The sequence below is a fragment of the Microtus ochrogaster genome, chromosome 16, assembly GCF_000317375.1.
Source record: "Microtus ochrogaster isolate Prairie Vole_2 chromosome 16, MicOch1.0, whole genome shotgun sequence".
Classification (NCBI taxonomy): Eukaryota; Metazoa; Chordata; class Mammalia; order Rodentia; family Cricetidae; genus Microtus; species Microtus ochrogaster.
The window spans coordinates 3,504,882-3,519,251 of NC_022018.1; the positions used below are offsets into that span (position 1 = coordinate 3,504,882).

General features: G+C 37.0%; 1 protein-coding gene across 1 annotated transcript in view; it reads left to right on the forward strand.

The window, feature by feature from the left end:
* The window catches only part of Malrd1 (MAM and LDL receptor class A domain containing 1), a 583,538-nt gene that overhangs the window by 136,453 nt on the left and 432,715 nt on the right, over positions 1-14,370 (forward strand). Inside the window, exon 17 of the mRNA XM_013348957.1 lies at positions 6,658-7,070. Within this exon, the coding sequence (XP_013204411.1) occupies positions 6,658-7,070 (413 nt within the window). The remainder of the gene's footprint in view (positions 1-6,657; positions 7,071-14,370) is intronic.

Consider the following 14,370-nt stretch of genomic DNA (forward strand, 5'->3'; position numbering starts at 1 on the left):
ACAAAGCCAGTACGTGCAGTAGGATCAAAACCCATTGCCATTGTTCTTGAGTTCTCAGTAGTCCTCATTGTCCGCTATGTTCAGCGAGTCCGGCTTTATCCCAGGCTTTTTCAGACCCAGGCCAGCTAACCTTGGTGAGTTCCCGATAGATCATCCCCATTGTCTCAGTGTGTGGTTGTACCCCTCGCAGTCCTGAGTTCCTTGCTCGTGCTCTCTCTCCTTCTGCTCCTGATTTGGACTTTGGGATTTCAGTTCGGTGCTCCAATGTGGGTCTCTGTCTCTGTCTCCTTTCATCGCATGATGAAGGATAATATCCACTTGGTACTGAAAGCAGCTTTGTTCATTAACCAATAAAAGCAACATGTATAAAGAAGGATTTCCCAAACCAGAGGCCCAAGGTCAAAGATCTTTGTGATCCACACTAAAGAAGCATTCTTTATTTCAAAGATATTTAGGGTAGTGAAAGCACTGAAATTTGACATACGTAAATGTTAGTGAAGGCATGCTGTATCTAGTGGATTCGAGAACAGGTTTAGATTTCTTAGGGAGGATTGGAGAACTGCTGAGTTGAGAGCTGAGTCAGAGGAAGAGGAAGTTACCTCCGTGGGGTTCTTTGTTTGTCTGTTTATTCAGGAAGAGATAGTGAAGTGCCAAGGCTCAGGAAAAATTGTGTGGTATCTTATGATGGTCTGACTCCCAGTTTGCTGGACCTGGCTCCCACAGATCAAGAGCTTGCATCAGAAAATGAGTTAGCCATTAACCGTCTTATTTTGTTTACAAATGTCTGAAACAAAAATGTTTCCATAATTCTTTGATTCCGATCTTGTCTCAACATAGTTTACAAATTTTAACCTTATGTGTTTCATAAATTAGCAAACTCATTAGAAACCAAAGTGAAACCACCGAATGTTCAGTGCCCCATATTAAACATTCAGATAGTAATTTCCATATAAGCCACAATGGAAAGCTGTATGTGCATATGATTTTTGATATACATGCTAATAAATTATATCAAAGTTCAAATTACCATCTAGCACATGAAGCTTACACGACTCTTATTTGAGTGGATAGAGTTAACATTGAATTTTGACAGTGATAATCATATGATATATAACTTGTTTTAAATCTAATTTAGTCTTTTGCAAATGTGTAAAGTCTTTTTTAGCTTTTAAGAATTCTCTAAATTTTTTCCTTAAGAATTCTGATATTAGTAGAACTAAGCATGGTGTATCATAGTATAAAAATGTAATCATAGTATCAATGTAATTCTTGCCTACTAAAGGATGCAGAGAGATCACAGTGGCATCTGCTGAAACAGTGCCTTATTAAATATACATTACATATCCCAACATTCAAATTGTGTTTCCTGCAGGGTGCTTGGAGATGTGGTCCTCCACTGAAGGGTGGAGCTCTCTATGGGTTCTTTTGGCATGAAGATCGAATGTGGAGTCAATATGCCAACAGTCAGTGTAAAAAGTTGTTGGCTCTAGTGTCAGTTTTCTGACAGAAACTCAGCAATTTGACAGCCCCTTTCTGCTTCATAGCCACAGACTGACACCTGGGGAGTACCTGGAATATCCCCATTCACATCACAGCTGACTTGATGAGTCACAATTGAGGAGTCATCAGATGAAAGCCTGTCTTCCTGCTGGCATCTGCTCACTGACTCCCTTCATTAGGTCTGAGCTTCTCTTCGGGACTGTCCGTTCAGATGACTTGTTCCTGCCCAGTTGCTTTGATTTACCTGCATTTCTACTTATTGTTTAGGGTGCTTACTCACCTTTGGCTCCAAGAGCTGCCACTCAAATAAATAGTTAAAGACAGCTGACATTTATATTTTAAATATTAACACATAAATGGAGCTAAAATGTAAAACTACTTGTAAACTCTAAATCACGTCTCCTCAGCCCGGTTCTCCCAAATGTATATTTTTATCCCATTATTTTCTCAAAGCAAGTATCTGGCATCAACAAGATCTTTGTGTCTTGAAAAATGAACATGCTCCAAACGCTATACTAAAAATAGAGTATTTGATTGATGAGGTCCTAGTCAATTCTTTTTAAGTTTGACTGAATGATGTCAGAAGCTTAAAAGCCCAAGTTCCCTTTGTGTAATGTAATGAGAATATCAGTTAGTACAGTTACTAAGGAAACCAGTATGCAGATTAGTCAACATACTCCAACAGAGAGCTATCACATGATTCAGTTATACTACTACTGTGCATACACCTGAGGGAGTCCAAGATAGTAGATAATGGGCATTCTTATATATCTGGCTATGTTTATCCATGAGAGTCAACTTAGAGAATGAGCCTTAATGTTCTCCAAAGAAATGAATGGAAAATTAAATACTGTGCATGGCCAATGGTGTGTTGTTCAAGCAGAAAAAGGAACAAAATCATGTCACATACAGGAAGAACGATGAAACTAGAGGGCATCCTATTGAGTGAGATAAACTTTACTTAGAATGAAAAGTATGTCATCCATTTGGTCATGTGTGAAAACTAATGGAAAATAGATAATATCGTTTAGAGAGATGGCACAGCAATTAAAAGCAACTACTGCTCTTACGTAGGACTTGGGTTCAGATCCCTGCACCACTTGACACCTCGCAGCTGTTCGTAACTCCAGTTACAGAGGAGTCCATACCTTTTCTAATCTGCCTAGGCTACTGCATGAATGGGATGCATATATGTATGCTTAGGCCCACACATACACATAAATATTAATAATGAATAAATGGCATGTAATGGGGACTATTAGAAAAGAGGAAGAAAATCAGAGACAGGGGAAAGCTTTTCAGTGTCTGTGGTAAGATACCATGACCAGGGATACTTTTATAAGAAAAAGTTTATTTCAGTTTACAGTTTCAGATCAGAGTTCATGACCACTGTGGTAGAGATCAAGGGAGCAGATCAGTAGTGATGGCATCAGAGCGTGTCTGAGAGATTATGTGCTTATCTTCAAGAAGGAGGATGAACATGTCACTGGGGGGTATCATGAGTCTTTTGAAACCTCTTAGCCTTTTACCCCTCCAGTGACACATCTCTTCCAACAAGGACATACATCCTAATTCTTTCCAAAGAGTTTTATTACATATGGACTAAGAATTCAAATATATGAGCTATATTCTCATTCTCATTCAAACCACCACAATGCACTCTGTGACCCCCTTAGGCTTGTGGTCACATCATAATATACAATGAATTTAATCCAACTTCAAAAGTCCTCATAGTCTTTCACAGACCCCATGCAATTGAGACTCAAGGCACTCTTTTAATTGTAACTAACTCCCTTTAAAATCAAAAAGCAAATTACATAACTCTAACATACAGTGACTGAGAATACACATTACCATTCTAAAAGCAGGGATGGATCAAAGCAATAATGAGACCAAGCAAGACAAACTCAAACTAATGTTGTTCTATGTCTGATATCAAAGGGTTCAAATGACTTTGCAATTCCACCTTTGCTGACTACAACACACTTCTCTCTCTTGGACTAGCTCCACTCCTTATCTGCAGCTCTCCTGGGCAGACATTTTCTGACTCTGGCACCTCTTACATCTTGGGGTCTTGAACCCAATCACAGATTTACTTTCAAATCTTCACTCTTCAGGCCTATGTTCAGTGACTCCCCTGCCTCATTCCTGGTCTCAGTGGCTCTTCTTAATGTGGAGGAAGACAACACCACAACACCTTTATTCCTGTATATTTTATAACTCTACAGCCAGAACCACATGGCCAATGCTGCAAAACTGGGCTGCCTGCTTGGGATTCAACCTGACCCCTCCCTGAATTATATTTGCATAAGATTTCCTTTGCTGCATAAAACTTCCTTTTTATGAGTTGGAAGGTTAGCTATATGGGGCTTGTCCTGAGAGGATCACTCCCTTTTTTCCCTTTCATATCTGACCTCATTATCTCTTTCAGCACAAGCCTTGGCTCTAACATTGTATTTCCTGGGGCTCCTTTTCTCCTCAAAATGAATTTCTTTTCGCCTTGCTTGCTCCTTTTTACCATAGATCTGCATAAGCATGATTATTAATAACCACTGGGCAGAGTTAATATAGGCTGTCTTGAAATCTCAGCCAACAAAATTAGTCTCAAATTCTTCAAATTTAGCCTCAGGCAGATTCGTAAGACATGGTCAAAAACCAGACCCATTGTTTACAAATATCACAAGAATGATCTCTAGCACAGTTGTTAATATTTTCCCCATGACACCTCTTGAGATGGGCCACCATTTTGTCTTCTAAGCTCTCACTGGGGTATACCATTAATCTATGCTTACAGTGTTTAGCCACTTTCCTAGTCCAAAGTTCCCAAATCTTCCACATTCCTAAAAACCCAGCATGGTCACATCTGTCACAGCAATATCCTATTCCCTGGTACTGTCTTCTGTCTTAATTACTTTTCTATTGTTGTGATAAGACACCATGACCAAAGCATCCTATAGAAGAAAGAATTTATCAGTGACTTACATGTAAGAATATGAGAGTTTACTACCATGATGGTAGGGGAGCAGGCAGAAAGTCACCGCATTGAAATAATAGATAAGAGTTGACATCATCATCCACAAGCAGGATGCCAAAAGAGCTCATTCAGAATGAGTGGGCTTTTGAGATCTCAAAACCTGCCTTAGTGACACACTTCCTCCAACAGGCCACACCTTCTAATTCTCATCAAACAGTTCCACCAACTGAGGAATCAAACATTCAAATGTATGAGCCTATGGGGACAATTCTCATCCAAACTACCACAGGATGTCAAGGAAGGGTAATAGAGGACAGTGGATAAGATCAAAATATGTTACATGCTTATATGAAAATGTCATAATGAGACATTATTTTGTATAATTAGTATGTACTAGCGATAAAGCAGAATAATATAAAAATATCAGAGAAAAAAGAAAAATACTATTGATGAGACACAGTGAAGAGTCAATATTGTACATAGTGCAACAGGAGAAAAAATAAGACATGGAAGAAGGCACGAGTATTTAGCACATATAGAAAAGATGGCATATGAGAAGGGGAAAGACAGATGAGGAAAAAACTATAAGCCATTATAATTAGGACTAAGATATAACAATTTAGAGTAAATGGGAATATGGGAATGGTCGAAGAGGTTTTATATAAAGAAAGAAATGGTACTGCTACCATTCCCCAGTGAAATACTTTGAGCACAGCTGTGTAGAGACATTTGGAGCTGTGGTGAGAAGAAATGAAAACACTCATGGAGTGAGATTTGGGGAGCCCCTCATCAGAATCCTCTTGAATACCTGGAAATATGTGGGTTTTGTCTGATAGACTGGAATATATTTGAGACTTTTTACCTTTTTACCATGATAACCAAGTGATCCTTAAATATTTAAAATTGTTAGAGAATGACAACTCCCAGCTCTATTAGAATCACTGGGGGAGCTTATTAAAAAGTCCTGATGTAAGAACTGGGCCAATGGCTCAGAAGGGAAAGTGCTCGCCTGAGGTCCTGAGTTCAAATCCAAGACCCTAAACTGAAAGTCTGGCAGTGAGGGTGGCAGTGAGATTAAAGGTGTTAAGAACAGAGATGGAACACCATAATCAATCAGTATAGCTCATCAGTGAGTGCTGGAAGGAGCAGAAGAGGTGGCTCTGAAGTTGAGTGCTTGCTGTGGAGGCATGAGAACAGGAATATGGATCCCAGCACCTACTTAATCCTGATGCTGGTGTGATCCCCTGCAAACCCATAACCACAGCATGGAAAGAGCCAAGACAGGAGAATCACTGTGGCTTATTGGCTGCTAGCCTAGACTATAATAATAAGCCCACAGGCTCCATGTTCAACCAGAAAGACTCCACCTGAAAAGATCAAGGCCAAAAATAAGAGAGGAAGACATGGATGCCCTCTTCTTCCTTCCACATACACATGAGGAATAAGTACCCTCATGCACAAGGTGTGAACATAAACTGACCCCAGCACACCACAATAATTAGGTGGAGGTTTATAGAAAAGAATAGCTGGATGTCTGAAATAGCATCCATCTCTGGCCTCCAAACAAACACATGTACCCCTATGAAGCATGTGTGCATACAAACCAAAAACACACACAAACATATAAACTAAACACAAGTGCACACACCAAAGCCAGTATAAGAATCCCAATGCATGTTTTTAAAACTATTTGGACCAATTAAATCAATAATTCATATGAAACTTATAAGCTTTAGTGGTTTTGTTTATTTTTCTTTAATGTGCCCTGGCTGGCACATTCAGCTAAATTTAAAAATGTACCCAGTCAAAAAGGTATTACAACAAAACAACCATGACCATTTGCCTGAGGTTATGGTAAGAGTTGCACTGGAAATTAAACTTGGGTTCTTATGCTTGCTAGACAATGCTTTACCTCTAAGCTATATCACAAGCCCGGGGTTATGTTACAAAAAAATGAAGATAAATTAATATTAAAAATATTTAAGAAGATTCTTGTCTAAACATTTCATCTTTACTCCATGAAATATTATTCAATGCCTAGGAATTACTCTTTTCATAACTGTCTTTTGTGTCACATTTAAAAACAACTACAGCTTTCTTTTGCATGATTCAATTATCAATGTGTGTTCTTAATCACCTCTTTCCCCCTACGCTAATTTGATATTGTTTAATGCCATGTTTAGCACCTGAATTACAGTGTGACTTTGAAAGTGGAATTTGTAACTGGGAACAAAGTGTGGAAGATGACTTCGACTGGACTAGGAACCAGGGTCCAACTTCAACACTGAACACAGGCCCAATGAAAGATAACACTCTGGGCACAGCCACGGGACACTACCTCTATATAGAAACTTCGGGGCCACAGGGTTTTCAAGACAAAGCTGTTTTACTCAGTCCGATCCTTAATGCCACGGAAGCAAGTAACTGCACCTTCCGCCTGTACTACCACATGTTTGGAAAGCATATTTACCAGCTGGCAGTCTACCAGAGAATCTGGAGCAATTCCAGGGGACAGCTGCTGTGGCAGATATTTGGGGATCAAGGCGACAGATGGATAAGGAAACACCTCCCAATTTCCAGCAGGCAACCCTTTCAGGTAGGATAATGGGTTTCATAATATATATTTGAGATGCTTTCTACTGTCTAAGCAATGTGAAATATCGCTGTAATCTTGAACTAAAAGCTGGTGGAATTGGAGCAGAGATACTTTGAAACACATTCATCATTTACTGAAGGGTGCGCTAAGGCTCTTTGAGTTGTTGAGATCCATGTCTACCTCAATAATGAACGTTTAGCATCTCCTCAGATAAACGCTTGACACTGGAAAGAGCTGCAGGTCCCTCCAATATTAAGTACCTGTTCTGTTGAAATTAAAACATCAGAAGAATGCTCTAATCTGTGAATTCTGCAGACTACAAACACATATGCCTCTTGAATACATCATTTGACATTTTAAATTTTTATAAGTGAGCAGCTAAAATCCAGACAGAGTATATATTTTTATTTTCTAATTTTTATTATTGTTTAACTGGAACATATTCATTGCACATGGTTCTGGGCTTCATAAAGACAATTTATTTTAAGTAGGTCATGTACTTTGACCGTATTCACCCATTTTGCCCTGTTGTTTTTCCTCCCTCATATATATAAAATCTGGAATTCACAAACTTGGGGAGCATGTAATATTTAATTTCTTTAATCTGCCTTATTTTTGTTAATATAATCTCTAGTTGCATCAGTTTTTCTATGAATGACCCATTTTATTTATGTATTTATTTATTGGTATGACTGAAAAAAATTGCATTAGATATATCCATGGTTTTGTTCATTCTGTTAATTAACTGACACCTAAACTGATGCCCTTACTTGGCTATTTTGAATTGTATATAGAAAACATGGATGTGCAAGAACCTCTATGGTATATTGACTCTGAGTCTTTTGGTTAACAGTTCTGTGTTAGTCATTTGTTTTCTATGTCCTCTTGGTCCGGGAGTGGTACAGCTAGGATGGAATATCCACAAAGAAACCAAATAACAAATATGAGGATGTGGGAAAAGGGAGTTCTTACACTGGTTAAAAAGTCACTTCACCTAGCCACTGTGGAATTCACCATAAAGGAGCCTACAGAACTATAATCTGAAACTGTACTGGAAAGAAGAACACATCTCTTCCCTCAGGAAGAACTCAAGTTTGACCTTATTCCTGAGTGGAATACCTTTTTAATTTTAAATTTGGCATGTCTTCTAGCTCATTCAAATGCATATGTGTCTTTTTACAAATTTGTAGAAGACTTTGATATGTTTTATGTCTTCTTTTCTTATCATTTCCCTGAAGTTAAATCAGAGGCCCCTATTTGTTTGCCAGTTCTTTAGATATACGGGAGAACATTTCTGAGAAGTTGTCATTTGCTCTTTAGAAACAAAAGCTTGTAAGTAGCAGAAACAGGATTTAGACCAAGTAGAGTTTGTGAATGGCTGCCATTCCTCCTCTTACCAGTACTTCCTGAAGCCTGTAACATACAGGAGCTCTAGTATTTATTCTTCCTCCTGCTTGTCAAAAAGATCCATACATAAAGTATTATAAGGAATATCATATCTATCTATGACTCAAAGTTCTGTGTTTATTCTTTCATGTGCTAAATCTCATTCAGCTACCAACATTGGAAGAATTATCTCCATTTAAATGGCTGAATCATGTTAACTATTTTACAGACACAAAGATAGCCCCAGAGAAGCTAACAATCAAGATGCACATTAACTGTGACTCAGTTGGTAAAGAGCACACAAGGATTGGTAATTTGTCCAGAGACATAAAAGTAGAAAGCATAAAATCTAATCTACCGTGGGTAGGGTGATATCTTCCTCTTCTGTCACGAAGACATGGTACAATACAGTTATTGATATTAAATAATTCTTAATATTTAGCTAGGTAGTTTATAATTTAGACCAAACAGTTATTGAGGACATTAACTCATCTTGTGAAGGCTACCCAATAACTTGATTCCATGAGGAAGCAACTTTATAGGAAGGCAACTTCACAGTCAGGTGAACATGGGATTTACTATAGCACCCTTTTTTATGAATCTAAACATGATAGTTGGGAATTGAAACCCATTGCAGTCACATAGAAAGTATTCTCCCTGATTGTAACCAGTCTATTGTCTAATAAAGGAACTTATACATGGAAAGTTCTTTTGAACTTTTATTTTTAATGAAATACAACTAAGAAATGATAAAAGTACATTGATAAATGATGAAAGTACATATTTTACATGTTTTATTGATAGGTCAAGGTAGCTTAAATGGAGCTCAATTTAATCAAGAAAGAATCTACATTGTGTAACAGCTAGTCCCGGTTTCTATTCTGAGAAACAGCGGAAGAATCAATGCTTTCATTAACTGTAATATCAAAAGGGAAATTGCCTAACGTGGTTCCCAGTGAGATAACAGGTTCTCAGGAAGTATGCACTTAACAGTAAATTTCATAGACATTTCTGGATCCCTCACTTAAAATGAAATGCAGAAGATAGGATTGGATAGTAGGTATGGGAGTTCTTGTTTTGCCTGTTCAGCTGTAATAAACAGAAATGTCATGTGTAGCATGGCCAGTAAAGACTTTACAAATCATTACAGACAATTTTTGAAATTTCCATTTGAATTTTATTATGAGTAATTGCCACATAATAGACCATATATGTTTGACGCTTCAGTCAATACCACAATCAAGGTAATGAACACATACCCCATTGGTCTCAGAATTGCCTCCTGCCCTCACATGAAACATCTTTCCGCTCTCACTTAGCATCTAGTAACAGCCACTACTTTCTGTGAAACTTAAATTTTTATATAAAGGAAATCAGAGTGCATGAAATCTTTAGTCACCTGACTCATTCAGAATAATCATCTCAAGATTTATTTAAGCATTAGCATGTATCAATAATTCATTTGGATAAGTCACAATTTATGCATTAACTTGTTGATTGAAGTTTGGGCTATTGTAAATAAATCTTATTTGAGCAGATGTGTACATGTACTTATATAAACATTGACTCATTTCCGTAGGTGAAAAACCAGTAATGGTTATTTATCCGCCTTTGAGAAATGTACGCTTATCATTTAAGACACTCTTACTGATTTTAAAGTTCACTAATTTTTATTCCTATCAGCAGTATATGGATGTCCCAGGTCTAAGCCAATGTCTCTTATATTGTCTTTTAAATTTTGCTCTTTTAAAGCCAGTGGCAGCATCTAATTGTAGTTTTAACTGGTATGCTGTGACACAATGTTGAACACATTTTCATGAGATTAGTTGGCTAGTGAATATTTGTTTAGGATGTATTTTACAATCTTTCATAAAAGTTTGAAAATTGGGTTACTTTGAGTTTTTATATATTACAGATGGAAGTCTTTTATTAGAGACATGACTTACACTGCAGTTTTATTACTCTAGCACCTAGTACAGTATCTGCAACTCAGCTGTATAGTAACTACTTACTGAGTGATTGGACTGGACAATGAAGTCATATTTAGTAAGTAGAATGTTAGGACTATTTTTTGTATATTAGCTTGATTTTACCACCTCATATGAAAATAATTATTATTACTTTTAAATTTCTTTGACTACGGAAACAGTGGTTGACTTTTATAAGAAAGTGATTTATCAATTCTGATAACTTTGAAAGAGCTGGGGGGATGACTTGGTATGTAAAATGCTTGCTGAGTTCAAATCTCCAGAAACTACGTAAAAGCAAGACACTGTAGTAAATGCCAATATTCCCAATTCTATAATTCTATTATACCAAAGTCAGAGGCAGGGATAGGGGAATCCTCAAAGGTTTATGGGACAGCTAAATAGGCTAATGTTATGGTGAACAAGAGTCCTTTCCCCAAACAAGATGGAGAACAAAACCCAAGGCTCTCCTCTATCTCCACACATGAGCTGTAGTACAAAAGTACCCATACACACACATACATAGCATGTATGTGTACACACACACAGAGTTAATATATATGTGTAGAGAGAGAGAGAGACAGAGTCTGAAAATTAATTATCTTTTGACATTTGGGTATTATTTGTATTTTAAATTCACTATTTGTGAACTTGACATAAAATAGTCTCATTTTTATTTTGACAGGCTTGTGTAATTGCAGATTTATATTAAAGTAATAGTTTTAATTAACCCATAAAATGCATTCCTTCCCCTTTTCTTGTGACCAAGCTACTGTTTTCACATAATTTACATAAATGTTCTTTGGAAAGTAAAGATTTGGGGAGCTGGTGAGATGACTCAGTGAGTAAGGATTTTCGCCTTCAAGCATAACTATCCAAATTCTACCCCGGGAGAAACATGGCAAAAGGAAAGAAGAAAGTTGAGCAAACTGTCCTCTTGCCACCGTACATGTGTACAGACACACAGAGTGAGTGAATAAATGAATAAAATAACAAAATGTTAAGGAAAGGAAACATGAAGATTTTTACCTTTGTTAGTTTCATTCTAAAAAATTTCAACATCTCTCTGTGACAAGCATGCTTTGTCCCTAAGAGCAGCTGGCATTGATATTTCTTTGGGTCTTTTTTTTTCTCTTGTTAGTTCTGTCCTTTGTTTTGATTTTTTCATATTAATTTTATTATTATTCTTTAGGAACATGTTTGTTTTCTAAGAAGGGACAGAAATGGTGGTTTCAGATGAGAGGACAGGTGGGAATAATTCCAGAAGAATTGGGCAAGGGGGACACTATAATCAGAATATATTATACAAACAAATTGTTTTCAAGAAAAGAAAAATAGAAAATTATATGACTAATCACACAAGGATTAGCAGTGTTCATCTGCATCATCAGTCTGTACAGGAGATGGACTTTGTTTCTCAATGGAAACATGGTCATAGAATTAGAATATTAGTAAACAGTGAGGTATTATTTGTCCCCACTCTTTCAATCTGCTGAAGGAAATGAAGCCATTGTCTTTAAAGTCTTACAGGCACTGAGGAAAAAAGACTAGGTTTTAAGACTTCTGAGTTTTTCCTCAGTTATTTGACATTTTAGTATATTTTTCCCTTATTACCCATATAATTAATCAGTTACATATTAGATATGAAAACCAAAATAGTAAAAAATTATATATTAAAAAAATAATATTGTAACACACCTTAAAATTATATTCCACCACACTGCAGGTTATGACAAGTGCCATTACCAGGAGGAATTTTCACTTTTAGCAAATGTAGACTTTGAGATACCTTTAGACATGACTGGTGCTTACAACCATGTTACACTCTATGTCAATGTTGTCATATGTTCTGTTTATTCTAGAACATTGCCACCAGATGATCATAATAACCTGTGGCCCTAGAACTTGGCAAATATGTACTGTCCTTGATTGGCACAGTTGATAGACAGAAAAGTCAACTTGACCATGATTTGTTGTTCACCTTCAAGAAATTCTAATGCTTTAAATAAGTTCTTTGTAGTTAATGTGTTCAAAAAGGTTTGTTGCATTTAACCAAAGTTATTCAATATTTCTCAGAACTCATAGTTTCCAGCATCCTTTTGAGATGAGATATCTCACTTTTTCCTGGTATTGAACCATCAGAATATTTCCATGAAAATTCAGTTTAGCAGAATGACATCTCATGGGGATGGTCTAAGGGATTCACATATTAGAAAGAAAAGGCATTTGAGACATATTCAGCTGCAGAGGCTGTTGAATTAAATGAGAGAGAAAGGAAACTTTATCACAGCTATTTTGAAAAGCATCTCAAAATTTAACTTTTAAAAATGTTTCAACTCCTATACTCAGCATACTACCAACATTATGAAGGAACATTTCTAGCCACAAATTCTTCATTGCATACACCATCTCTAATGTGTCATGGTTGTATTCACCTTAGTGGTAGTCCAGGCATATAATGAAAAGTAACTTTCTCATGTATTTACTATATGATGTTTTCAACTACTTTGTGGTTGGCTGACAAATTGTTAGATCAAAATCATAGAACATGATATTTTAATTCATTTAACTTTAAAATTAATCTGAGGAATAGAAGAATGACTCAGCACTTCAAAGCACTTTTTTCTCTTATAGATAATCATCATTGAATTCTAGCATCCATATCAATTGTCTCACCTCTAATTCTAGTTCTAGGAGGTCTAATGCCTTTTTCCTGGCTTTGACAGAATCCTGATATCCCACAGCCCACGAATAGAAAGGAAAGAAGAAGGAGATAAGGGAGGAAGAGAGGGAGAGAGAGACAAAATTTCGTGTGTGTGTGTGTGTGTGTGTGTGTGTGTGTGTGTGTGTGTGTGTGTGTATAAACAAACTTCTTACCAGAAATTCAACCTATGTGTGCCCTAGCACCATCAGGTTTGGAAATCTTTGCTCCCTGTAGTTTCCCATCTTGTCTGTAGACAGAACATGCCTTCTTATATTGAGCTGTACTCTCTCTTCCCTTTGCCTTTCTCCTGAAGGAATGAATCCTTGGTGTGGATTCTGGTTTCAAGGCATTCAGTGAGAAGTGTTACATAACCCAGTTTAATTCAATTTCTTGATTGTTTGACAATACAGAATCCAGAGATTTTTACTGGCAGCTCATTTTCTTTCCAACTTCCCTTTTCCTCACCAGAGAACATAATAGTATACAAAGAAGACCAAGGATAAGGACATTTGAAAAAGATTTTTAAAGAAATGCCCCAAAATTTTGCATTGTAATGTAACATTGCTGCCTATGAAGTTCACAGTGGAGAGCCACAGCTGCAGGAAAGGGACAAAATGTCTCTTAATGTGTTAAATAAGTGCATGATTTTGTGCTGGACCACATCCATAGCTATCTCAGCTGCAGAGAATACTCTGATTAAGTCAGGAAGCCTCCTCTTGCATTCTAGAAGCCTGCTTTAATAGTAATAACAGAAATCTTATCAGCTAAATTTTACAGTGAAAGATGGGGTGATATTTTAAATAATTTATAATATTTTGATATTGCATTGTAGAATATGTCTATAAAAAACCACTGTTGCATCATTTTCAATACTCCTAGGAGAAAAATGCTTAAGTTATGTTGTAAATAAACAGGGCCATATTTAACAAATGTCAGCTTCATCCAACTTTCCCTGAAATTACATACAGAAGTGCTGACGACATAAATTTTATGTCACTTTGTCTAACATTTTTCTTGCAGTCGTGTGTATTTTGTGAGAATTTGCATGGAACGGTTTTAGATGGAGTTTTCTGACATGAGCTCTCTCTGAACAGCACCCAAGGGGGTGTTGGTGTGCATCGCTCCCTCCATGTTGGGCTATCACCTTCAGCCTCTCAGAGGTTGTCCAGCTTCAAACGTGATCGCAGTCTTCTGTATCGTATCACAGAAAATGGTTACACAGATAGGGAAGGAGGAGAGGAGG